Source organism: Leuresthes tenuis, unplaced genomic scaffold, assembly GCF_036924035.1.
Source record: "Leuresthes tenuis unplaced genomic scaffold, fLeuTen1.0.hap1 SCAF_9, whole genome shotgun sequence".
NCBI lineage: Eukaryota > Metazoa > Chordata > Actinopteri > Atheriniformes > Atherinopsidae > Leuresthes > Leuresthes tenuis.
In genome coordinates, this window is record NW_027325363.1 from 8,343,503 (window position 1) to 8,370,678 (window position 27,176).

Here is a 27,176-nt window from a genome sequence, read left to right on the forward strand (position 1 = left end):
ATGAGATACTCCAAGGAGTTTGCGGCAGCCAATGTCCGACAGCCGGAGCCTAATACACGGAATAAACACAGAGGGAATCTCTCAACCAAAAGACCACGTACCGACTGTGCTTTTCGTGCCATTGTTTGAGACGTACATTTGGCCGAGGAGGTAAGCATCCTAAACGCTATCGCATGAACAAAGCGAATACTGTGTTACACATATGAATTAATCCCCGGGCTAGAATATGCTTTGCACAGTATACATCACTGTAGTATGTATTTAGTTGTATGGCTGAGCAAGATAGGAGGTAAACCCAGTTTCAAGCTGTTTAATGTTGCCCCGCTAACTTGGCTACGCAGATACCCTACACTGACATTAGCCGTGGCTACGAGTAGATAAAATAAAAGGTAACTGTTCCATTATGCGACTTAATCGGTAACTTCTTATGAGTAAGCAACGTCATCTTCTGTGTAACCAGCTGATATCAATGAGCTAACTTGTATGCTATCCCGCAGTTAGCCTGTTAACGGTGGCTGTAGGCTAACGTTAGCTGGTGGTTGAATGTTGCCGCTGACTGGTGCTGAGGCAGCCCAGCTGCGGTGAGACTGGCATAGCATCTTTCTCCCTCACCATTGTTACTTCCATGAAAACTTTTATACAATAGTCAACATTAACGGGAACTGCTTTTGATATGGCAGGTGATTCCATATCTTAGATTAGAAGCAGTGAGGGTTGTGAAATCAGCATGCCAGCCATTGTTGGCAGTCAAATCAGCCATTTTAATAATCGACTCATGAGGTGAACACTGGCATGCTAAGTTAGCTTAAAGCTAATGCTAAAAGCGAGGGGACACAAAGCAGCAGCGGAGCCATAATGGATAACAGCAAGCGAACATTAGCGGAAGCTAATGCTAATGTATTCATGTACAACACCAATCCGGCTCACTACGCTCTGTCATTGGGAGGCAACAGAAAATAACCCAGCTCAACGTTTTCACCAGTTTGGTACTATAACACTGGATGACTGCGGAAAGTAAAGCGCTGGCAAAATAAAGTGTAGCTGGCCGTAATTTAAAAAGAAGCATCATGTTGGCCTCTTCGTACAATGGGTCATCATTCACCCCAGACACCCTCCTCCCACCTTCTTGTTTAAACAATAGATGGGACTGACAAAGCAAGAGACAGACTGTTAAGCAAAAGGAGATTTGCATATTTTCACTGCTATTGCGTGCCGGCACTTGGAGACATATTTTCAAACTATATATATATATATATATATATTTTTTTTTCTTTATTTAGTAAGTCAAGATGGGGAAGGATCCAAAGAAGCCAAGGGGGAAAATGTCCTCCTATGCGTACTTTGTGCAAACATGCCGAGGAGAGCACAAAAAGAAACATCCGGATGCCAGCGTCAACTTTTCAGAGTTCTCCAAGAAATGCTCTGAACGATGGAGGGTAATATAAATGATTGAGTATTTTCATCTTTTGTTTTTCTCCTCCCATGTTTTAATTCAGTATTTCTTTTCAAATGTTTCTTTTTTTTCTTTTTTTTTTTTTCCCACCTACATGTTTTTTGATAAACTGTTTTATTTTTTCCCAAAGACAATGTCACCAAAAGAGAAAGGCAAGTTTGAGGATTTGGCCAAACAAGACAAGCTGCGTTATGAGGGGGAAATGAAGAATTACATACCCCCCATGGGTCAGAAGAAGAAGCGATTCAAGGACCCTAATGCCCCGAAGAGGCCACCGTATGTACTGTATTCAGAAAGCCCCCCCCGCGACAATAAATTCTAACTTTGTAATGATGGTCTGCACAGTAACACTTTTTTTTTTCCACCCACAGGTCTGCATTCTTTCTCTTTTGTGCAGACTTTCGCTCCAAAATAAAAAGTGAGTATCCTGGACTTACTATTGGGGACACAGCAAAGAAGCTGGGAGAGATGTGGAACGGCTCATCTGCAGAAGAGAAGCAGCCGTATGAGAAGAAGGCTGCCAAGTTGAAGGAGAAATATGACAAGGTAAACGGCCGCCATGTAACTACGGTGTAAAGCTAGACGGGATCATATTTGATGAGTTTTATTGTTGGTTTTATTGTTTTTTTTTCTTTGTTTTTATCCGTTGCAGTTAAAATATATTTGCCATTTTACAAATACATTTTTTCTCTCAGGATATTGTTGCCTACCGCACAAAAGGTAAAGTGGATTCAGGATCAAGTGCTGCAGCTGACGATGATGATGATGAAGAGGAAGAGGAGGAGGAGGACGAAGAGGATGATGATGATGATGATGACGAGTAGATTGCATAAGGAGAGGAAGGAGCTGAGGTTTTGTTTATGCCATTATAATCAATGTACTCAATTCACTATCTTGGATCTGACTGATCAAGATCACGTGTATATTTAATGTTTTTAAGATGTACAGTGTTATTCTCCTTTTTTGTAAAGTTAACACTACATATCCTATGTTTGAGATTTTTCTAGTGGTAGTTCTTTATCCCTGCTATCAACTTATTTAGGAGGACTTCAAATCAGTATGAAAGCAACTAGTCTAACTTTAGGTGTTGCCACTCAAAAATGAGATTTCTGAGTTGGTAGTGTAATTTTTTTTTTTAATTTTGAAAATGTTTTTTTTTTATGTGCAGTCCCAATATCTTTTTAAGTGTTCTTTGAATACCACTCTATTATCAAAATGCAGCTGTTGACATTCAAGAATGTCTTCAATAAAAGTTTTTTTTTTCTTGATGACGTTCTTTTCTGACGTTCCTTTTTTCTTTCTAATTTTAGTTATCTCAACATCTGCAAGACTACTTGTCAGTTATTAGACCGTGTAGACCATCTAGGTTGTGAGTTACAGCACATGGATGACGGAGGGTTGAGCATTTTCATTTAAGATGCAGCTACTGTGTATCTGATGGTCACATGAGTGAATAACTACTTGTTGTTGCTGCCAGATTTCTATTTAGTCATGAAAATTGGAACTTTTAAGTTCAGATTTGGGATCTGACATGTTATCAACTCTTATTTTACATGTATGTTGTCTATTGAGTGATACTGCTTAGTGTTGTGGGGATATGCTCATTTACAGAAGAGGAAATTGGCAGCTGTGAATTTGAACACAATGAGTAATACTGGTTTATTAGACCTGTAACATTAGCATTCAATGAGTTATTTGAGAAACACATTGCTGAATAGCTTTGGTTTCGAAACTAAGAAGACAAATGCCACGAAATAACAAGAATTTCTCTGACTCACTTTGATATAATTCAAGCAATTTAAGTCCAGAGGGTGGCGCTGGAATGAAGTACACTCGACAATTAATTCAGATTAAATGCAGTTTGGTTATTCGACTGTGTGTACAAGCCAATGTGGAATTCTGTGACATCCAGAAAATGTAATGGTGAAACTGGACAGACATGCATGTAGCCTCTGCACTCTGTCCCAGATTACAAGAAATACCAGCCACCAAAACAAATCAAATGACTTGCCTATCCGGAAGTAATTAAAAGAAATAAAGGACATTTCGAAAAAGGAAATGGTTGTAATTGATTGTACAATGAGCAAAAATAAAACCTTAACAAACACCTTTTTTTTCTTCTTCAGGGAGAATACTAAAGATACAATGTGTCCAAGTCAAATATTACTCATACAAGAAAATGCCCTACCCTGCTACAGTTTCTAGTGTTTGCACAGACATTTAGAAAAAGACATAGTACGTCTAAATCAGTCAGATAAAGAAGTGAAAGGACTGTAGAAAAGTCCTTTTCTGTTTTGGTATGTGCTCCTGTCCTTTTGAGACAAGGCAGCAGCCTTTTCTGATCCCTTGCTGGTTTTGAGTTCCCTCTCTCAGTAATTGGAGACGACCTTGCGGTCACGGTGGCCTCACAGTCACTTAAAGGGGGTTAATATATCCGTTCATTGGACTTCTCTCTATGGCAATGCAGAAAACTCTTCTTTTCTCAGAAGTGTTTGCAAATAAGAACAAAGCTGCCGTGGTCTTTTTGGTTTTCACACAGAAACAGTCCTGGTGACGCTGCAGTGCACTTCAGGGTTATAATCGTTGTTTTACTGAAGACAGCAGGGATAATGGCTGCCTTATGTTCCCTCTTAGATTATGTGCTATGTAACCATTATTCAGCAGATCACAAAATGAGGTAAACCCCACAGAATGCCAATACAATTATAATTAATCAAACTTAACAAAAGATGTTAACATGTGCTCTAAAACAGTGTTGTGCTTTGTTTACGGCGGTACACGAAAAATCTAATTTTCATTGTTTCATTGTTAGCTCTCTTTTGAAAGCTGTTATTTAATGTGGAGCCCCCCCTCCCCCCTCCCTACATTTTTCTGTCCTTTCACCCATTGGATGTCTGCCATGGAGTCTCTGAATAAATCCCCCATCTGATTAAAGCACAAAACTGTGGGCAGCTGTTCAAAGAGTGTACTCTGTGTAACCTCAACAGTGAAGTCTATGGACAGAATAATATTCTATAGAGAAAAAAGCCAAATCAGCAAAACACGATGGGAGAAATTGTTATTGCTCTTTCTCTCCCTGCCTGTATTTGGGTTCAGTTTATGAACCGTGTAATGAGGTACATGTATTAAGATAAAGTAGTGAGCTTTCTGTTAAAGTAATTACAACAACAAACTTTTTATCTTCATTTTTGAAGGCGTAAGAAAACTTGTTTTCTCCTGCTGAATTTGCATAGTGTGATGTCAGAGAGGCGTGTCAGTCAGGATTACAGGCTGAGAAGATTGAGTAGTCACTATGGATACGGGTTTTATAGTTTTCCATGTGTGCAGTGTCCAGGACCTCACTCTTTCAAGCCACGTCTGTTTTGCTTTGCGCAGGATCTTTTTCTATGACTTGATTTTGTTATCATGACCAAGAGAAACGCAAGAAGGCAAACTTTATGATGGATTCAACAGGACAACTGAGGAGTTGCATAATAATATTGTTACATGTTATGGTAGGTGCATCTTTGAACTCATATGCTGTGATAACAGCTTTTGTTTAAAATAAAGTGGTTAAAGGATTTGGATCTTTCCTAGCAAATTTCCTCATTTAAGTGCATCAAATGTTGTACATTTTCAGCTTGAAACACGCAGTCTTTTCTTTCATTAGGTTTTTGAAACTGTGTCCTCTTATGGCCCTTCATCTGGGAACTCAGTGAATGTAAGTACTGAGGGGGAGCTTGCAGATCTTGTCGAAATGCAGCATATGCTTCCCTCCTGGTATCATACATCTGTTGAAGCTGAGCAAAAGCATGGCACACTCAGCTCACACTCACAAAACAGATGGCGACAGCAGATGGCTTTCTCCAAAACTGTGTATTCATTTCAAGTAAAAGAAGACGCAGTACCAGGTAATTCATCTTTCCTTATGTGAGCACGTAAATGTTTGTTAACAACAGTCAGTTTGACTATTTTATAATACTTTGTGCCAATCTGTCTAATGTTTAGTATTTAGGATAACTACAACACTTTTAGATTTTCCAGTAATTGCCTTCTTTTCACTCCACAGTTATTAGATCACCAGATTCTAATGCACTGTCCACTGTGTTGACAGGTACAATTGTGGGAAAGGTGGAAACACAGTTTGAGAGTCTCACGCCTATCGCATACTCAGTTCAGGAAGACGATGGGGATAACCTATTCCTCCTGAGCCCCATCTCAGGGGAGTTCCTATTATCTCGCAGCCTGGATTTCGAAACACAAAGATTCTACATTCTAACAGTGCAGGTGCAGCAGGGGGACGTGCAGGTATCCAGTGTCAGGGTGTACTTCAATGTGCTGGATGTGAACGACAACCCCCCTGCTTTCAGTCAGGATGATTTCTCTGCATCGCTGCTGGAGGACACTCCTGCTGGCACTTGTTTCCTGTCACTGAACGTTTCAGATAAAGATGATGGTAAGAGTACAAAATGCCACATCACAAACATTCATTTCACTAAGGACAGTTACAGATGGGTTCTATAATCTTAATTGTCACAGCATTCACTTTACATCAGTCACAACAAACTTTAAAGCTACATTAGATATGATATGATAAAATAAAGACTAACTATAGAACCATGGCTGTATGTGTTTATAATGCCTTTATATTAGGAAACAACACACCATTTTGGCTTCTGAGTGTGAAGGTTTGTCTACTTTAGGAGCAGTGTTAATCACAATGTCTTTTCTTGAAATAATTCAACATTAACAATAAATTATGTACATTTTTTCAAGAAAATGTTCCCAATGTCAGAATACATATAATATATTAATAAGACATACAGAAATAAGAAGAAAAGCAGAAAAACTGCTGTTTTTAGTTAAACATTTTAGGTCTGATTATATTCTCATTTCCATGAGGACGAGCATTGTGGTCTTAATGTAGATAACAGCTGCAATGTTCAGTTGAAATTGATCAAAATATAGCATATTAGATATTTAAACTGAATATTTTTTCTGTTCTAACAAAATATGATAATTTTTAATAATATACCACCAACTTTCCTCACAAAAAAGTTTGACGTGAAGTAGCAAAAGATTGGAAAAGCTGTGTTGCTAAAAACACAACAAACACAAACAACTGAATAAAATGTAAAACTGTTCTGTGATCTGATGAATCAAGGTCTGAAATCCTTTCATAAATCATATATGCAATGTCCTATGAATCAAGGTTTCTTTTTTTTAGTGGGCATTGACAATATTGACTATTTGTACTTCTGAAAAATATAACTTGTTTAAATCTTATTTCAGAATGCATTATTTTACAATACATTAAACAAATTGTTTTTATCTGTGAAAGACATGATTGCAGTCTTCCTTACTTTACGCTACACCAATACTTTATCATAAGGTCATCCATGACTTGTCATCATAAGCTAAGCTTTATCTCTTCCTCTCTGCCAGGAGATAATGGAGAACTGAAACTGAGAGTGGTCGGTGGTGATGAAGCAGGCGTGTTCTCCATACATTCAACAGGTAGTTTATGTTTGAACAAAGAGTTGGACAGAGAGAGACAATCCTCCTACAATCTGACAGTGATGGCCAATGACTGTGCCCAGCCTATGTCTTTTCAGCTCACCAGCTCAGCACACATTTCTGTAGCTGTTGAAGATGTCAACGACAATGCTCCATTGTTTATATCTGCCAATAGTGTTCATATACCAGAGGACACTCCATTACATTCTGTTATTAAGACTGTACATGCTGAAGATGGAGACATAGGATCCAATGGGATGGTTTTGTATTATTTAAACAACACTTCTGGGGGAACATTCAGTATCAACAACACAAGTGGGAAAATATACCTGGAGGAGATATTGGACAGAGAATTGGCAGATATTCTGACTTTCACTGTGACAGCGGCTGATAAAGGGTTGCCTCGGATGATGACCACAATGACTGTCACCGTGCATATTGAGGATGTGAATGATAATGACCCTGAGTTTTCACAAAGCAACTACAGCCTGTCAGTCAGAGAGGATATATCCTTGGGAAGCAGCTTGTTTCAGGTTCAGGCTCATGATCAAGACATTGGTCCAAATGGACAAGTGCGGTACAAGCTGAGCCCAGCTGGTCCATTTGTGGTGGACACAGTAAGAGGTGTTGTTATGGTCATGGATCGACTTGACAGAGAAAAGGACTCAAACTACACCCTAGTAATAACTGCTGTTGATCAAGGGTACAAACAAAGATCTGCCACTGCTGTTATCAGTATCACAGTGTTGGACATCAACGACTCAGCACCCCAGTTTTCTCCTGAAACACTGATCATTCATGTCAAGGAGAACGAAGAGGAACAATCTCAACTAACACATCAGGTTCTGCTGGCCCTCAATAACCATAGAGTTCACATTGTATGTTGTTGCCACAAAGTGTTGATACCAATCTCTTTTTTTGTGCAGGTCTCAGCCTTGGATGAGGATTTAGGGATCAATAGTCAGCTTACCTATTTTATAGAGAAAGGGCAACACGATGGTTTGTTTTCCATCACTCCTGATGGTTTGTTTCAGATTTTACACAGCTTAGACAAAGAGAAGGAATCAATGTATGCTGTTACCATCACAGCTGTTGATTCAGGTAATTGAGGTCCGAGTTAAACTGCAAGACACTTTGATTTAATTAGTAGATAATGCACACTAAGTATTTCTTCAAACAATACATTTTCATGTTTGTTGATGCATTTCACCTTGTGATTTGAAGGTCTGCCACCTATGACTGGTACTCTAACTCTTTGTGTCGTTGTGGATGACGTCAATGATAACTATCCAGAGTTTAGTGAGGAAGCCTACAACACCATTGTGACTGAGGACAGTCCTGTAGGCACAGTGTTTGCCATAATAACTGCATCCGATGCTGATGAGGGTGTAAGTGGGGAAATAAGGTAAAAGGACAAATCAAGAGGTCACTTAAGTATTGAGGAATAAGTTTGGGGAAATTGCTCAGTGGCATAACTTTAAATGCACTATCACCGAGAGACTGTCAGATACAATCTGTTTACTTTTATTTTGATTTCAAAATACTGATAGAGTATCATATTTCTTCAAATAGGTATTTCATGGAAAACCTTGATGCACCTTTTGCCATTGAGGCAACATCTGGAGAGCTGTTTACAACTGATTTCTTGGACAGGGAGACTGTCGCCATTTACAGGCTGACAGTGATTGGCAGTGATACGCATCCCACTCAGCCTCTTTCAAGCTCTGTGCTTGTTACTGTGCTCATTGGAGATATAAATGACCACTGGCCTCAATTTATTAACAGCCCTTATGTAGCTTATGTGCCCTCTGAGCTGCCTCCAGGTGAGAGATTTTATTTTCTTGTGACAGTATAGGTATATATTTTTGGAACTAACAGAATTGTTGTTCTTTTACAGGCTCAGTTGTTTGTGCAGTGAGGGCAACCGATGGAGACACTGACATGAATGCAGAACTCCATTATTCACTATATGGACCGAGTTCAGATCTGTTTTTCATTGATCCACACACTGGCACTGTATTCACTTCAAGTGCGCTTCAGGACACAGGCAATATCATTATGAATGTGCATGTAGAAGATGCTGGAGAAAATCCTAAATTTGACATAACTACAGTAAGTGTCAGGTTTCAAAACATGTCTGACTTTCCAGAGATGAATGCAGCTGTTCTGAGGTATTCTCTCGTTGAGGATGAACCAGTGGGAACACTAGTGGCTGTGATCTCTGCAGGGAGCACCAGAGCTGAACCCGTGTCTTTTTATCTTGCTTCTGGAAACTTTGAAGACATGTTTCATGTGGACCAATTACGTGGATCACTGACAGTGGAGAACCATCTGGATTATGAAAACAAAAAGGAATTTTCTTTGTTGATAGAAGCCAGAGACTCTGGCTCTCCTCCTTTCTCATCATTTTTAGAAATCCACCTGAACATCACTGATGTGAATGACAATTTCCCACAGTTCACTCAAGCTGAATATAGATGTGAAGTTTTCGAGAATTCTCCACCATCTGCGGTTTGTGATGTTCTTGCCATTGACGCAGATTCTCCCAATTACAGCACCGTCCGATACAACATAACAGAAGGAAATGATGATAACTTTTTCACAATTGATCCTGAAAATGGTTTTCTGAGCACCACTGTAGGTTTAGATAGAGAAGCTGTTCCGGTATTCAATCTAACAGTTGAAGCTTCAGAACCTGACAGTCCCCTTTATAAGGGCAGAGCAACCGTCATTGTGATCGTTTTAGATAGAAACGACAATGCACCTCGTTTCTCACGGATTTTTCTTGCAGAGGTGCCCGAAGATGCTCCTGTTGGACACACAGTTATACAAGTCACCTCAACTGATGATGATACTGATGCTAATGCAGTAATCAATTATTACATATTTGACCAAACTGAGGACAAGGTTTTTAACATTGATCTCACCACTGGCTATATCACTGTTCAAGGGCCTCTAGATAGGGAGGTACAGGATCATTTTATCCTGAAAGTAAATGCAAATGATTCAGCATGGAGTATAAGCACTGACGTCACTATCTTCGTTTCAGATGTAAATGATAATAGACCAGTATTTTCTCATTCTTTTTATTCAGCTGTCCTCCCTGAAACAAAAGAAAAAGAGGTGATTGTTTTGCAGGTTCTTGCCTCAGATGCAGATGTTGGGCAAAACAGTGAGATTTTCTATGTTGTTGAACCTCCAAATGAAGAATTTTGGGTGAATGCTTCTTCTGGTGAAGTCTATACAAAGCAGCCACTCATTTTACATAATTCTGCTTTTGAAGTCTATCACTTTACAGTTCTTGCTTTTGACTGTGGCAATGTTCCACTGTCCAGTAACACCACTGTCACAGTTAAATTAGAACAATATAACCACCACCCACCAATGTTTTTCCCTGTACAGCCTCTGGTTGCTATTCCGGATCACTTGCCTGTGGGAACTGAGGTGGTCCAGCTCACTGCAACAGATCTGGATGTCAATAGCAGCGCTAATATTGAGTATGATTTTCATGGAGGTAATGCTTCAGATTTCTTTAGGATTCAAGCAGACAGTGGAAAGATATTCTTAAATCAAACTTTGTCGGGGAGTGAACATATGTTCCTCGTTTTGTTAGTTGTGGCCAAAGATCAGGGCTTCCCCACTTTGACATCACAAACTGAAATCATCTTTGAAATAACTGGGAGGAATAACTTCTCTCCGAGTTTCATTGAATCAGATGTTAATTTCACTGTCCCCGAAGACTTGCCTGTAGGATCAGTGATAGGGAAAATTCAAGCAGAAGATAAGGATTATGGTCCCAATGGTGTAGTAAAGTACTTCATTAGTCCTGAAAATCAACATTTACCACTATCTGTTGGTGAAGTGTCTGGGCTACTAATACTTATTGGAGAACTTGACTTTGAAAGAGAAAGTATTTTTAAACTCCAACTTAAAGCCACAGATTGTGGCTGGATATCAAAAACTGGTGTTTTAAATGTCACAGTGATAGTTACAGATGTAAATGACAACCCTCCAGTATTTTCATCTTCAGAATATATCACATCATTGCCTGAAAACTCAGAAATTGGAACAATCATTCTTGATGTGAAGGCTACTGATGCTGATTCAGGAGCAAATGCACAACTATCCTACTCTCTTATTGCTGGTCATGTCGATAAATTTGCAATTGATTTAAGTAATGGCAGTATCACCACTTTGAATGTCTTTGATTATGAGCGAGAGCGGATTTTTGATCTAACAATCAAAGGTTCAAACACTGGCGGACACACTTTATTTGGTTTAGCACATGTTGTCATCCAGATCTCAGATGTCAATGAGTTCCCTCCAACATTCAGGAAGAAAGAATTTAACTTTTCAGTATTCAAAAATGTGCCTGTAGGAACACTGATAGGGAAAGTGACAGCTGTAGACTATGACCAAGGCTCTGAAGGTCAGGTGTTTTATTTGATGTTTGGTCACAGCAAAAATACAGGCTTTGACGTTGACCAATTTTCTGGAGAAATATATACAAGCAGCAGTTTGAGGAAACGAGGCAACAGCCATGTTGTTTTAAAAGTTCTGGCAAAGAACTCTGGTGTTATTACTGGCATGGATGTAGATGAGACTTTGGTCCACATCAGTGTTATTGACATAAATGATGCACCTATATTCACTTCCATTCATTATGAGGCAAATATTACAGAAGACAGCCCAGTAGGGAGATCTGTGCTAACTGTGAGTGCTCTAGATCAGGACTCTGTGTTGGAGTGGAATCGATTCTTCTTCAGAATTGAAAGCGGAAACACAAACTTATCTTTCTCCATTGATCCACTCAGTGGTGTCATTTCAGTTAATTCTGAACTTGACAGGGAACTCTGGGCAATTTATAATCTGACTGTTACAGCCACTGATAATGGCTCTCCTCCAGCCACTGGAACTACTAATGTCATTGTGACTGTTGGTGATATTAACGACAGCGCACCCAAACTCACATCAACTGAGGCTCAAGTTATGGAAAACCAACCAGAAGGCACCATAGTTGCCAAATTAAATGCATCTGATTCTGATTTACCACCAAATCAAGGTCCTTTTACCTACTGGCTACTAAATCCGTCAGCGGGCGTTGCTTTTGCAATCACTCCTGATGGAGTTTTACTCACCACACGGCCCGTTGATCGGGAGCTTTTCTCTGAATATCGAATCCTAGTGGCTGTTAGGGATGCAGGATTTCCTTTGCCACTATCCTCAACAACAACCTTCCACATCAGGGTCCTGGATCAAAATGATAACCCTCCTTTGCCGAGAAATATCTTCATTGAGGTGAAATATTTTGGTAGTTTTTTTCAGGGAGGCATGATCGGTAATGTGCATCCTGAGGATCGCGATGAATCTGATACATTCACCTGTGCCATTAAAAGTGGGCAAGTTAACATGTTTGCGGTACCAAATGGTACATGTGAGCTGTGGTCATCTCCTTTTCAAGGAGAAGCGACATTTAACATTACTGTTGAAGCTACAGACCAGCTTCACTTCCCAGTAAACAACAGTATCTATGTAAACTACAAAGGTTTTACAAATGCCTCTATCGACAGCTGTATATTATACTATGTGTCATCATCTTCAATGGAAGAGTTCTTGTCTAATAAGTATTTGAGGTTTGTGAAAGCACTGGACAGTCTGTTTAACCTGCAGGCCTCAAAGACTCATGTTTTTGGAATTAAACATATTGGCAGTGAAATCCTTCTTTTGGCTGCAGTCAAAAACTACAATGGTCAGTATCTTAGCAGAGAGGTAGCGAGTGGTATATCTGCTGGTCATAAGAAGTTACTGGAAGCTCAGAGCAATGTGACAATTTCTCACATCACCAGTGATCCATGTCTCACTAGCCCCTGTCAAAATGGGGCACCATGCAACAAAAACATCTACATCAGCCAGGAGGTTGCCGTCTTGGAGAGTGTGGCTGTCATCTTTGTGTCACCACAGAAGGAGATTCTTAATTGTACCTGTCTGGTTGGATTCAATGGTTCACTGTGTGAGGATGACATTGATGAATGCAAGCTCAATCCCTGCGAGAATAGTGGCACATGTGAGAATACTGCAGGAAGTTTCTACTGTCACTGTCTGGATGGCTTCTATGGCTCCGTCTGCTCTGCAGATTTTGATGGTTGTCTGAAGGTGAAGTGTCAAAATGGTGGAACATGCATTCCCTCACAGGATGGAGACTACTGTCACTGTGTGCCTGGTTTCAAAGGTAGATTTTATCATACAAAGAAAATGTATAAAACAGATTATCATGTGTGCATCTCTTTAAAATTTGTGGTTAATTTGATTTTCCAGGAGAATTGTGTGAGGAGCTTGTAGACCACTGCAGATCGGCACCATGTGGTCAGGGCAGCTGCATCAACCTGCAAACAGGATTCTCCTGTAATTGTCCCTTTGGTGAGAATAATGCCTATACAATGATGTTTTAGTGAACAGATCAGCAGTTTAGCAGAGAGTGAGAGGAGAGAAATGGTGAAAACAATAAGCTCTAATCAATGTGTTATATATATGTGAGAAGGTAGTTTGGTTGATGTTGGACATCACAATACCTGGCGTGCCTTTAACATTGGTCCACCTCCCGATTTTTGTAACCTGTTGTGTACTATGCAATGTTTGTGCCTTAAAAGCAAAAGAGCAGCCTCGAACACCAGTATAAATGGACGCAATGACTGATATGTTGAGCACAATAAACCCATAAGTATCTCAAAAATGCTCTTTTATGGATCCATTAACGTCTGTTACATTGCCAGTTAGAGTTTTCTCTATTTCTGTTTGGAAAAGGAAGTTGGGATATAAGAAAAAAAAAAACATTTCTCTGTTTCAACATTTTTACTATTACTTAGTTTTATACATTAAATTTCAATTATTTTCAATCCTTTCATTAAACTTGTATATATGTGTGTGTGTATGATATACTTCCCAAAGCACTGAATTATTTATTTAAATAATTTTTTGTTTTTTTCTCAACTAAAACATTTATTTAAATGCTCTTATTTTGCAATTTATCTTTATTGTAGGAGTCAGTGGAGTACACTGCGAGGAACAGAGTTATGGCTTTCAGGAGCTGTCCTTCATGGAGTTTCCATCTCTGGATCGCAGGACTAATCTAATTTCTTTTGAGTTTGCAACCGTGCAGAGGAATTCACTCCTTCTGTACAATCCTGGAGGATCACCCAGCAGGGAGTTCTTTGCACTGGAGATAATTGGTGGGATGATACATCTCTCTTATGACCTGGGTTCAGGGCCTGTAAGGCTGCAGACAAAAAAACAAGTTGCAGATGGGTATTTTCACAGTGTTGCTGCTAGGAGGATTGGCAATGTGAGTATTAAACATGTCCATGCACAGTATTAACCAGACAGCACTTTTCAGAAGGGGAAGAGGTATAAAGACTCATAGAACTGTATGGATTTAATAGATGGGGTCTTTGCTTGTGGACAACTGCACAGATGTTGAGAACGATGGATTTTGTTTTTCAAAGAGTGATGGCATTATCTCAGAAAGGTACCAGTGGAGCCATTTAAATAATAATTTACCATTTCTGCCTGTTCATAGGCTTGTGTCAACTCCTTTTTTTTTAAAGTCATTCTTTCTCTTTCTCTACCTCCATGTCTTATCAGGACACTTGATGTTGGCAACACTAATATGACATTTGGAGGACTGAGGACTCTTGAACTAATTTTGCTGCATCCTATTCAGATAACAACTCATGACTTTGTTGGATGCATTCGAAACATTCATGTTAATGGCATATTGTTAAGACCTTCAATGGCCCTTGCAACATATAATATCTTTGACAGGTAGGAGAGTTACACTTAAAACATGCTGAAGCTTAAATAGCTGTGGGTTTAATAGAGCTAATGTTCCTCCTTTTTGTTTTTGTATATGTTTGGGCTATAAAGGTGTCCTCGAGCACCAATGCCTGTATGCAACAGCCTCCCATGCAAGAATGGTGGTGTGTGCCATGACCTCTGGTCTGACTATCTTTGTGAGTGCAAAAGCCCTTTTACTGGAAGAAACTGTACCACAGGTGAAGAAAAAAGCTATCTGGTTGTGTAAGTGACTTTCTCTTCTGTAGTTGTGACTAAAATATCATGCTTTTTCGCTTTTGAAACAGAAATGTCTGAGGAGCTTGTAGTGCGATTTAATGGGAATGACTACATTGAATACGTCATAAAGGAGAGATTCAAGAGAGACTACCTGCTGCAAGACTTGGTGGCTGATGAAAAAGTGGGAAACACCAGAGACCAAACTGGGATTAGCATCAAGTTCAAAACCAAAGATGATGGAGTGTTACTCTTTGTTCTTGGGCCGACAGGTTACATTATGCTGATGGTGGGTATACAATATATTTGATTCTTTTTCAAATATTTAATGTATTCATATCTAACAAACGTTTAATCTTTCCTCTTCAGATAAAAGATAGAAAGCCTGTGTACATGCTCAAGGATAAATTGTCAGGACACCTGTCAGAGTTCAGTGTGGGGCCTCCAGTGGCGGATGGAGTATGGCATGTCTTCTCTTTCTTCAGCAATGGGCACAACATTATTTTGTCTGTGGATGGTAAACTAGTCTTAAACAGCACTGGGCAAAGCATCAATTTCACTCCCATTAGTGCGGAAAAGATATTTCTTGGTGCTGCTCCAACAAGAGAAACAAAGCTTCAACAGTCAGGTGATCTGATGATTTATTAGGTTTTATCAGGTTAAATTTTGTGCATTGAAAAGTTCAATCATTCAAATACATTCTAATTTCAATCCTTATATTGAAAGAAAATTTCAGCTGACACTTGGAGTAGCTCTGATCTATCTACATTCCCCTTATGACAGGATTCAGAGGATGCGTGCAGTATTTCAATGTGACCGGCTACATCCTGCCTGCCAGTGGACAGAGTATGATGGTGGAGGTCTGGCCGAGCTCGACTCTTATCCAGTCCAACTGCAGCGCTACAGGTGTCTGCCTCCCCATACCTTGCTTTGAGGAAAAAGCTGCTAAGAAGTCATGTTCTTCCCACTGTCAAAACCATTTGCCTTGTGGATCCACCTTGCAGAATAGGTCCTGCGTCTGTTTACAAAATGTATCAGATCGTTTCTGTGATATCTGCGTGTCCACAACTGTTGACTGGTGTCCTGAAGGGCAGCAGGGCAGCAGGCCTCTGTGGCTTATTGCTGTGATTCTTCCTCTTGTCTCCGTCCTGGTGATCATGATAATGTGTTGTGGCTTGTACAGAGTGAAACAGCGAGATGCAAAGAGTCAAAGAGAAACCTTTTGGCAAAAAACTGGACAAGGAACAGCACACACAAGTTTTTGTTTTGAAGATAACACAATGCTTTCAGGTGTTGTATCAACAGAGAAAGGGAAACCCTATGACACAATGAACCCCAGACAGCAGAGGTTGAGTATGGAGTTCTCCTGTGATGCCAGTGAACAGCTGACTGCACCAAGCGAGCTGGAGTATTATGAAATTAGCAGCATCTGTGGTGCACTTCCTTCAGACAATAACTCACTGAAACTAAGCTGGCACAAGCATTCATACAGTCAAAAAAATGTGAAAGCAGATTTGAAACAGTGGAGAGATCTAAAGATGCTGTTTACTAAATTTAAAAACGAAAGCTCCGGTGAAGAAAAAAGTCCAACAAATCCTCAAGATGTCGCCTCCCAAAACAAGCAGTTGCTGTATGAGCTTGATACAGAGCAGCCCCAGAAGACTCTGCCTTCTTACGCAAAGAGATTCCTGCAAACAGAGCTCCTGGAGCCAACCCAGTGTCTCAGTTTTGAAGAAATTTGCAAACTAAATGCTCCCCTTGAGCCAAGAGTGTCAAAACAAGCATCTCTGAAGCCTGAGTCCACCACAATGTTAGAGGCTTCATCTGAGTGTGAAACTGACAGCACATGCACTTTCTCAGAGTCTGAGTATGGACAGTTTTATATTATCACCAGCAAGGAATATATCCATGACCAGCCAACTCCATCAGGACACAACTTCAAGCAGGAAAGCATCCTGCCTGTCAACTTCTGCTTTGAACCAACCTGCCCCTCTGCTGTGGGTCAGGATGGTCAGAGATCTCCTCCGTCATTGTTTGAACACTGGGAAAATATTTTAAATATGCATCTTCCCTTTAGCTGCTATGCGCCTGTATTTGAGGATATTGCATGTTTACCCACTGAATACAGTCACAGTGGGGATATGCAAAGTGACATAGAGGAAATTATTTGATCGGTGGACAGGTGGATTAATGCAACCTGTTGCTGTGATGCAACCTTTTATGTTCTGAAACGCTCACAGGTGATTCATTTATTTTCTGGTTAACTCTGGGATCGTATCTGGGAAAAATTAACCTTAAGACAAAAGCCACAGGTTGTTCATGTATCTGGAAATTATATTAAATATATAAAATCCTAATAAGAACAACCCAGTTGGATGTTGATGTCAAATGCAAACTAATATGTTCACATGTTAATCCTTGTTGTCTCTTAAACTGACTTTCTTTTGTTATTTGATTTCTGAAGATGTTCATGTATTAAATAGTAAAATGTTGATGATTAAATGGCCACTTTAGTGAAGATCAACAGTGTGGTTGCATTCTTTGGACAACTGTGAGAATGTTAGGGAGATTTAAATGTAATCTGACACTGTGTCTTTCATTTAGATATACAGTAATGCCAGCTGTGGATGAAAATCACTCTTCATACAGTGATGAAATAGTGTGTTGAAATTCAAACTACTGAAATGAGTGTCGCACTCTCCCATTAGATCTTTGTGCTCCTTATTGCTTCAAAATGGGAGCACATAAGCTTTGTTCACATCTTCTATAACCTTGTTTCCGAAGAGATTGCGATGCTGTGTTGAACGTCAATAAAAATAGTGCAATTATTTGCAAATCAGTATATGGTAAAATTCTTTACAATTATAACTGAGAAATATGATAACTGAGTTGATGCACAATCCGTAACAGATAGTTTTATTTATTTATTTTTTTTTTTAACTATTAACTTTAGCCTCGTTTGCATCATGTAACTTTAGCCTCGTTCCCTCCAGTACTACTAGGCCTGCTAACTCCTCGGTGCAAACTTCGACACGTGAAACATTTTCGTCACCACCAACATTGCTGGGCAAAGGATCTGAAGTTGGTGTTTGGTGCAGGAAAACACTTTGTCCGACTGCTGGTGAGGCAGGGATGCGGCGCGGGAACGTGTCGCCACTAGCGGGACTAGCTAACAGCTGACCGTCATCTTCTGAAGGTAGATTTTCCCCTTCAGAATAAGGATTATTGAATAGAAGATCCAGCGCTTCTTTGCAGGTAAACTTTTTAGTGGACATTGTGCGATTATTGGAAAAAAAATACTCGCTAATGCTGACTATATCGCTCTGCTGCTGTCGCCCAATGACTACTCGCTCGTGAAGAACTCGTACTGATTCAACTTGCTGTAGCTCAAAAAAATTACATTGAAGGATGACGTTTTTTGCGTCAAAGGTGAAGTTAGACATGTCTGCCAACCAGAAGTGGAGAGTAGGAACAAAATATGACGTTATTTTTGCCACAATGGGCCGTTTTATTCAAGGCGCTTAGAGGGTTAACAGTTGTGAGATTTTTTCAAGAGGAATCTTTTTTTAGCAACTTCCCCAGCCTTCTGTTGTGTCTGTCCTAATTTTTGAAAGTGTTTGATACATTGTTATTTTTATACTATTTACAAATTAATAAAGCATCTTGATTATACAAATCACTCCATTGAGTTTTTATCAACATTTTACACAGATTTTTGTCTTTGTTTTGTGTGTTAATTATCTACTTCTTCATTTATCTATTTCTATTTATTCATTTTGGAAACAGGGTTTTAAAATAAAATGCATTCATTCAAAACATTTTTCACTGGAAATAAACTTTAAAGCATATAAACAGACACTCAATAAGATGCAATAATATTTATAATAATATTTAATGAAGAACAATAAAAAATAATTATACAGCATTGCAAAAACTCCATTGCACAACCTTCTACAACAGCACATAATTTCATCTTCTTTATTGTACAAGGCATCCACATTCTGCTCTACACTAAACACACTCTGCTGGTTTAACTCCATCTTGTGGACACTAGAGCTAACGCCAGAATCTTCTTCACTGGTTCTTTTAAACGTGGTGAAATTATTCAGTTTTGTGGTGGGTACAGAACATGACCATCCTCCATGAAAACGATTGCAAGGGACCATTTTAAACTAGTCATTCAAAGTCTGTGAGAGGTTTCTTTTGCATTTAGCTGCAGAACATAACAGTTTTATGTATTCAAGAATTGCAGACATTTGGACTGATTGACTTTGTATTTACTTCAGGAAAAGGAGGTCAAATAACTCATATAACTACATGTCAGAGGAAAAGTGGATTCTGTGAATAATTTGCTGTATATTTGAGACTGTAACCCACATGATATCTGCTATCAATTACCCTGCTATCAAAGACAAACTTTAAAACATGCTATCAACCAATCTCCCTGGTTCAATATAAATGAGTTAATAATAAATAGATAAGAAAAAATAAAATGTAATGGAAAGTTTCTTGCATCACCAAACCCATGTGAGTTTTACCAGAGCTGCGGATGTTAAAAAATACTAGATATTTTGCTTATAGTCCTTCTTTAATTCATTTCTTATTTTCCTATTCGTACACCTCTGTATCAAAGCCTTTTTAATGTCCATAGTCTGAAAGCAATATATCACTGGATTAACTGCAGCAGGTATGAGGCTGTACATCATTGTTAGAATTATGCGAGCGTCAAGACTGTATTTGAATCCTAAATGATCAGTGAGATAAACAAAACATCTAGGCACATAGTAAAGGCATGTAATAAAGATCTGAGGAGAACATGTTGATAGCACTTTGTAACGTCTCTCTATGTGGGACATTTTCAGAACAGCTATGATGATAGAGAAATAAGAAAAAATGATGAATGTTAAAGGAACCATGAGAGTGACCATGGCATTTGCAAGAGCAACTTTTCCAACATACGCAACCTTATCACTGCAGGCCAGCTTAGTTATCGAAATATGATCACAGTAACATTGCAGGATGACATTTAGGTCACAGTAAGGCAAGGTTAAGGCATGAAGCACAATCCCCATCAAACGTATTAATGTAAATACCCAACACAAGCTGCAAGCAATAGCAACTGTTCTGTTTGTAAATAAAATGGGATATTGTAATGGAGTCCATATGGCAATAAAGCGATCCAAAGCCATCATCAGTAAGATTAAAGAATGAATAGCTCCCAAAGAATGGACAAAATACATTTGAGCAAAGCAGGCCCCGAATGAGGTTATCATGTCATTCCACCAATATCTGGCAATGATTTTTGGGAGTGTCACAATGCCAAAAAGGATGTCTGTCATTGCAAGGTGAAAAAAGATCCAGTATGTTGGTTTGTGGAGAGTCCTCTCAAATATGATAACAGCTAAAATAAAAGTGTTTCCAAACACAATAGCAAGGAAAACAAGTAAGAGAACAACAGACACAAGCCCATAATACTCAGGCGGAAGTCCAGGGAATCCTTTGATTATGAAGTCATTTATATTTGTAACATTAGTGTATTTCATCATTGTCTGTACAAAGAAACAATCCTAAACTAGAAACTTGAAACAGAAGAAAAGAGAAAAGAATGATATTGATGCAATAATATCCAAAAAAAAGCTGTTCAGTCATGTAGTATCTGAAGGATGTTATTACAACAGTTACAAGTTACAACAATTAGGATTTAGCCTTGCATGTCACATACTTAGCTATCTGTAAATCTCACCTCCGATAGCTCGTGGTACCCTCCCTATGGCAGTTATGCTGTGGCAGATGCTATGTTTAAATATTTTCCCCAGAGTCTGGTTTTAGAGTCTCTGGAGTCACCAGCGCATCTGTGCTGTATTTCAGGAGGAAGAGCAGTCGCCCACCAATCGGAAGGACGGTGGTTCGACTCTGGCTTCCCTGGGCTACATGTCGAAGTGTCCTTGGGCAAGACACTGAACCCCACGTTGCCTCCCGATGTATCCATCCATATACATGAATGTGTATATGAATGATTAGAAAGCACGTAGTTATGTGTAGTATCTTAAAACGTGCTGTATGTGGCAAGTAGTGTTAGAAGTGCTTTGAGTGGTCAGTTAGACTAGAAAAGTGCTATACAAGTCCATTTACCATCCGTGGTGATGAAAGCTTAGAGGGGCCAACTCTCATTTGCACTAAAACTTTTGAATTCTTGAATACATCATGACACTCATGCTGGACACTTTTACTGTAGGTGCACTGAGTCAGTGGTATGAAGGCAAAACTGAGTGTAAGACTATACCTCAGCAATCAGACTTTAGGTCAAATGCTTCCAGAGCCAGAATGCAGCAACATGAACACTAATCATTCCCACAACTCAGAACAACTATATTTTTAGATTTTTATAACTTTAGATTTTGGGAATCTATTTTCTTTTAAAACCCTTAACAATAATCTGCATGACATTCTCAGGCTGGCATCACTTGTCTCTGTTGTCCTGCAGAACTGATACAGCTCTCCATTTATAGTTACAATGAAATCACCATTATAAGTGTCAAAAAGATTTTTTTTCTAAAATCATTTATTCAACTTGAAAATCAGACAATTTTTTTTTATGTTTTAACTTTTTAAAAATATTTTCATTTACATCTAATGTCAGTGATATCTTTCAGTCCTCTGTATTCATCCAGTATTAAGCCTGTATTAAGCTAATTTTATTTGTGTGTGTGCACATGTCTGTCCATGTGTCTACGTGCGTGTACATGTGCTGGGGTGGGGATGAGGGCTGCTTTCAAACATGTAAAGCACGTTTTTAATGTATGAAAAGTGCTTTATAAATAAAGTTTGATTGATTGAATGATTTTTATTCTAATGTCAGTGATATTTTTCATCAAATTTCAAACTTGATGCTGGTAATACACAAAACAGTTTAATGAAAAATGGACTTCTAAGCAGTAAATAAAAAAGAGAAAAAAGGTATATTGATACTATCCATTTCCTGGCGTAACCAGATTTCTAATACTTTAATTTATTTAAGAGTGCATTTTCAGAGTGCAACATGAATGGGGCCTACAAACAGCTCCATACTGACCAGTAAAATATGTCCAACTTCTAATGTCCATTCCTTCATCACATGACACTTACAGATATCTTTGAAGTGCCTTGAGATGCAGTTTGTTATCATATGACGCTATATAGATAAGACTGAATTAAATTTAATGGAAAAATGTTCAACAATGGACAATTCAAGCCTTTAGTGATATGCCACAAATGACAAATTAGTGGTCTGAAATAGAATTTCCCAAAAAATGACGTTTTAACAGTTATTTTACCTTTTTCCAGTTAGATATTGCTGAAAAAATTAAATCTATCAGTTTTTAAGCCAGATATTACTTTAAAAGTTTAGTGTGTATTTTTGACATGAGATACTATTATGAAATTAATTTAAGGTACAAGTAAATTTAATTATGAACAGAGATGCAAAGTATTACCTTAGTACAGAGACACATGGAGTATACATTTAGATTAGAACAATTAAGTAGATAAAAGGATAGAAGTTTGGAATGAAACATATGCATTCAAGCACAAATTAATATATGAATAATATTCTAACAACCAAGCTGTTAAATTTGAACAAAAAGAAACTTGATAAATATGTAGCAGATGTTCATTAACCCTACTTTGATCTATTAACCAGTTTTTAAACTCATTTTAATTTTGCTAGCAAAAAATTTCTTTTTCAAGTTTTCTTTGATGTCCTTGGTTTTAAAACAGTATATTATTGGGTTGACAGCAGCAGGTAAAAGGCTGTACAGCATTATAACAACAATTCGAATGTGAGCACTGAAAGTGAAGCCCACAAAATTTGACAGGTACACAAAACATCTTGGCAAATAGTAAAGACATGTGATTATAAGCTGTGGTGTGCAGGTAGACAAAGTCTTCATGCGGCCCTCAGAGGAGGAAATCCTCAAAACAGCAACAATAATGGCAAAATATGATAAGATGATAAAACCCAGAGGCACCAACAAACTAAACATGGCAAGACCTATCCCGAGAACGGTAGATCCTCTCACATTCTCGCATCCAAGGTTTATTATTGACAAATGGTCACAGTAGCACTGCACGATTATATTTGAATTGCAAAAAGGTAGTCTAAGAGCATCTAAAACCACGGCAACCATCCATGATGCCGGCATAAACCAGGATATTCCACAAAGCACAGAAACTGTAGTGTTTGTGAAAAGCGTTGTGTACCGCAGCGGAGCAATAATTGCAATAAAACGATCAAGGGCCATCACCATCAACACGAAAGAGTGAGTGGCTCCTAAAAAGTGAACAAAGTACATCTGTGCAAAACAACTGTAGAATGAAATAATGCTGTCATTAAACCAGTATTTTGATATAGCTTTTGGCAGCGTGACAGTCCCAAACATTAAGTCAGTTAATGCCAAGTGGCAAAAAATAAGGTATGAAGGTTTGTGAAGGGACCTTTCATATTTAACAAATATTAAAATAAAGATATTTCCCACAGCTATAGCCAAAAAAACCACTAAGAGCAGAGCTGATACAGGTCCAAAATATTTTGGCAAAAGTCCAGGAAATCCAACAATGAAAAAATCTTTTATCCTTGTCATATTAGTATACAGCATAATCACAGATACAACAGAAATACAAAGAAAGCAAAAGGTTTGAAGTAGTTATCAAATGTGACAACCTGAGAAAATGTGAAACTAAGCATCAGCAACTACAAAGTAAAATAATGCATCATTAAGCACGAGTACAATGCAACATCTCACTGTGCTGTCAACCTATATGTTCTCAGCAACTTGTGTGTTGCTGTTTTATGCAAAGAGATGAATCCCAAATGGGACACTCTCCCAAATGCGTTCAAGGATCAGTGTTGTCATTACACTTCATGTTTAGTAAAATAGCATTTAACTAGTGGCTTACAAACATATATTTAATTAAAGAATGATATATATATATATATATAATTTTTTTCCATAAACTGGCACAATTTCTACTGATATCAGCAAAACATCTGTAGCATGCTTTAGTCAAAACAACAGTGGATTACAAAACCACAGCACTTTTCTCAACCCTGCTCATGCTAATAGCACTCTTTCTTCTGCTGGGTGATGACCACCACGACTACTACCATACCACAGCAAACATAAATTTGGATACAAATTACACTCCCATGAAGCACATTATTATGGTATGAGAAAGCATGCAAAACCTAGGAAGCTCACACCACCACACACAACAGATCAGGCTGATACCACCACAAAACAAATACTTGGTCTCATGTTTGACCGCAGACGGCTGATAATGATCCTTTTTAGGCACAGTCTTGTTAAGAGTCCTGGGTTGACCTGACCAGGCTGATATATCACCGCACCACAGAAAAGAAAGCTGTAGGAACATAACAGGCAGCAGGTGGGTGATGGGCTTGTCAAACTTACTTCTTTAAGTATTCTCTGTTGGTTTGTTTTTCTTTGTAAATTTTATATTTTAGAGGCAAATCCCAAGAAAAGTTTTATTTGTGGGCCATATTTCAACATCTAGAATTTCTTTTTTGTGGTTGGGTTCCAGTGTGGCGCTTGTATTTATATACTGATGCTGCATTCGATTAAAAAAAAGTATTCCGGAATTTCCCATTTCTGTAAGTCAGCAGTTTTCACGCTGTTTCATATGGACTGAAATATTTCTCAAGTTATTAAATTTGTCCACATTTAGCTAAATCCTCTTTCCTCGGTTTACAAACAGGTGACATCAAAGACAGTCAAAAAATAATGATTTTTTTTCCATTGTAGATGAGCCTAGACCCTTCCATTTTATTTGTTTTTCATTTGAATATATCATTATTATATGATTATTTGCAGTCACTGCTTTGAAGACATATATGAGCTGAGCAAATTCAACCAAAACATAACTGAGTTTTGCCAATAACCTAATTATGAAGACTGAAGTTGTCCCAAACATTTTATTCAGAAGACAGAGCTTATCAGTAAAGTGCTAATGTTATTTTTCTCTGTCCCGCTTCTGTTAGCACTTCCAGCTCTCGTGGAGCAGGGGCTTAGCCCTCTGCCAGCTGGGGCTGAAGATACTGGCCACCTCCCCGGTCAGTAGCTGAAGTTAGTAGCAGGTTCTGTGGTGAAAGACATGAGTAGTGCTCTCTGTTTTTGCATAGTTGAAAGAGACGTTGCAGAACTATAGTATGCACAGATGTGCGTGAGGTTAGACCAGCATATTCATGGATTCTCAAGAAGTTGCAAAATTAAAACCCATACAATATAAAGGCCATGTTGATGTATAAATGCGAATGCCACGGTTTTAAGCTAATAAATTGAATTTTTTAAAGTTAATTTAGCTTTTAGGATGTTTGAGAGATGTTGCCACCAAATCTACTATGGTGAGTGGCTCTTTGTTGACATTATATAAAAAGAAAAGTGGATAGTTCATTGTTCACTGGACACAGCAGATGACCAAACCATATTAGGTGGATCAGCTCTACGTTTGTTCATCATTTTATATTAGATAAGTACTGACTTTGTCACTCTCCTGTTAAATTCACTACATGTTTGTTTTAGATTATAAACTAATAGAACAATGAAAAGCAATAATCTCCTCCTCCATGATCTTATTGACCAGGAGGGGTGAGATCATTTGTGCTGATCACCAAAACCAAAACATTTTCCTGACCCCAACCAAATAACTTTTCTCCTGTAAACCTCACAAAACACGACAACTTAATATGAAACAAACTGAAGTGCAACAGAAGGCTTGTTTAACAAAATAATTATCTATGCTGTTGGAGAGTGGTCCATTACAGAATAGTGGAGAGATGGGTGTTTGCCTGCACTGTGTACACATTTGAAAAATAGTGAAATGTAAAGAGGTGCCTAAAATAACTTAAAAACAACAAGATAAAGAATATGGTATCTGGAATCATAAATTGGCAAATGTTTAGTACAGTATTATTTGTTTTATTGGCTCATTTTGTACCATTTATATATCATCTATCATCATTAACATCTAAAGTAAATATAAGCAGAACAGGAATTAAACAAAAAAACATACAAAATTTAAAAGACTAAGGAGTTAAGACAACGTTCTACCTCATTTATTTGATTATATGTATATTTATGTGTATATATTAATATATTTTTGCACCATCACGCTTCCTACAAACTGATCTGATTAGTTATTAGGTAAATATCTTTACCACTATACCAATCCTCGTTGCTCTCAGTTTCCTCATCAAAGCCTGCTTAATATCCTGAGTCTTAAAACAGTATATGATTGGATTAACTGCGGCAGGAAGAAGACTGTACAACAATATTAATAAAATGCGAATATCTAAACTGAAAGAAAATCCAATAGTATTAGCCACATAAACAAAACATCTGGGTAGGTAGAAAAGACAAGTAATGAATATTTGTGGAGTGCAGGTTGACAGCATTCGTTTACGTCCTGCAGTATTGGATATTTTCATTATAACAACAATAATTGAAATGTAAGAAAACAAGATAAATGCAAGGGGTAGCAAAAGACAGATCATAGCTATACAGAGAGTAGTGACTTGTGCAAATTTGACATAATCTCCACATGCTTGACTTGTGATAGAAATGTGGTCACAGTAGCACTGAGCAATGATGTTTGATTTGCAGAAAGGTAAAGTGAGGGCATGGAATACTACGGTCACCATCAAAGACACAGGTATGAACCAAGCTAATCCACAGAGTACAGATATAATGTTGTTTGTGATCAGGGCAGGATAACGCAATGGAACACATATTGCAACAAATCTATCAAGAGCCATTACCGATAAAATAAAAGACATCGCTGATCCTAAATAATGAACAAAGAACATCTGTGTAAAACAGCCATAAAATGATATAATGCTGTCACCAAACCAATATTTTGCGATGATCTTTGGAAGGGTAACAGTACCAAATGTCAAGTCATTCAGTGCCAGGTGACAAAAGACCAGATATGTTGGTTTCTGAAGTGACTTCTCACAGGTGACAAATGTAAAAATGAAAATATTTCCTACTGCAATAGTTACATATACGAAAAGAAGTACAGCCGACACAAGGCCATAGTACTGTGGAGAAAGTCCAGGGAATCCAAGGATGAAGAAGCTTCTCATCCTTGTAATATTAGAATTGATCAT

At 38.3% G+C, this 27,176-nt stretch overlaps 4 protein-coding genes across 5 annotated transcripts; 2 read left to right on the plus strand and 2 right to left on the minus strand.

Moving 5' to 3' along the window:
• On the plus strand, positions 1 to 3,560 carry hmgb1b (high mobility group box 1b). The gene is made up of 5 exons (XM_072392162.1): positions 1 to 150; positions 1,281 to 1,436; positions 1,584 to 1,729; positions 1,825 to 1,999; positions 2,149 to 3,560. Exons 2-5 carry the CDS (start codon positions 1,290 to 1,292, stop codon positions 2,275 to 2,277), a joined length of 597 nt encoding a protein of 198 aa, XP_072248263.1. The 5' UTR covers positions 1 to 150; positions 1,281 to 1,289; the 3' UTR covers positions 2,278 to 3,560.
• A 1,583-nt stretch (positions 3,561 to 5,143) lies between these two features.
• On the plus strand, positions 5,144 to 17,514 carry LOC140314109 (protocadherin Fat 4). Of its 2 annotated transcripts, XM_072392164.1 has the most exons (15): positions 5,144 to 5,343; positions 5,547 to 5,888; positions 6,878 to 7,791; positions 7,876 to 8,050; positions 8,174 to 8,354; positions 8,522 to 8,772; positions 8,847 to 13,178; positions 13,265 to 13,366; positions 13,987 to 14,288; positions 14,386 to 14,471; positions 14,588 to 14,767; positions 14,870 to 14,997; positions 15,085 to 15,302; positions 15,383 to 15,641; positions 15,797 to 17,514. In XM_072392164.1, the coding sequence occupies exons 1-15, from the start codon at positions 5,190 to 5,192 to the stop codon at positions 17,182 to 17,184; spliced, it is 9,012 nt and encodes a 3,003-aa protein (XP_072248265.1). In that variant the 5' UTR covers positions 5,144 to 5,189; the 3' UTR covers positions 17,185 to 17,514. The 2 variants fall into 2 exon arrangements, with proteins under 2 accessions (XP_072248265.1, XP_072248264.1); XM_072392163.1 differs by having other exon boundaries at positions 6,878 to 8,050.
• A 5,169-nt stretch (positions 17,515 to 22,683) lies between these two features.
• LOC140314718 (olfactory receptor 52N5-like) lies at positions 22,684 to 23,646 on the minus strand. The gene has a single exon (XM_072393070.1). It carries the CDS (start codon positions 23,644 to 23,646, stop codon positions 22,684 to 22,686), a length of 963 nt encoding a protein of 320 aa, XP_072249171.1.
• A 2,561-nt stretch (positions 23,647 to 26,207) lies between these two features.
• On the minus strand, positions 26,208 to 27,176 carry LOC140313690 (olfactory receptor 52E8-like). The gene has a single exon (XM_072391682.1). It carries the CDS (start codon positions 27,174 to 27,176, stop codon positions 26,208 to 26,210), a length of 969 nt encoding a protein of 322 aa, XP_072247783.1.

What these genes read in the sequence shown, in the direction of transcription:
- hmgb1b (XM_072392162.1), top strand. Translation starts at nt 1,290, where the DNA reads ATGGGGAAGGATCCAAAGAAGCCAAGGGGGAAAATGTCCTCCTATGCG. An exon ending in AATGCTCTGAACGATGGAGG is followed by an intron (nt 1,437 to 1,583) that starts GTAATATAAATG and finishes TTTTTCCCAAAG; the next exon opens with ACAATGTCACCAAAAGAGAA. An exon ending in AATGCCCCGAAGAGGCCACC is followed by an intron (nt 1,730 to 1,824) that starts GTATGTACTGTA and finishes TTCCACCCACAG; the next exon opens with GTCTGCATTCTTTCTCTTTT.
- LOC140314109 (XM_072392163.1), top strand. Translation starts at nt 5,190, where the DNA reads ATGCAGCATATGCTTCCCTCCTGGTATCATACATCTGTTGAAGCTGAG. An exon ending in AAAAGAAGACGCAGTACCAG is followed by an intron (nt 5,344 to 5,546) that starts GTAATTCATCTT and finishes CTGTGTTGACAG; the next exon opens with GTACAATTGTGGGAAAGGTG. An exon ending in AACAAAGCTTCAACAGTCAG is followed by an intron (nt 15,642 to 15,796) that starts GTGATCTGATGA and finishes CCCTTATGACAG; the next exon opens with GATTCAGAGGATGCGTGCAG.
- LOC140314718 (XM_072393070.1), bottom strand. Translation starts at nt 23,646, where the DNA reads ATGCTGTATACTAATATGACAAGGATAAAAGATTTTTTCATTGTTGGA.
- LOC140313690 (XM_072391682.1), bottom strand. Translation starts at nt 27,176, where the DNA reads ATGATCAATTCTAATATTACAAGGATGAGAAGCTTCTTCATCCTTGGA.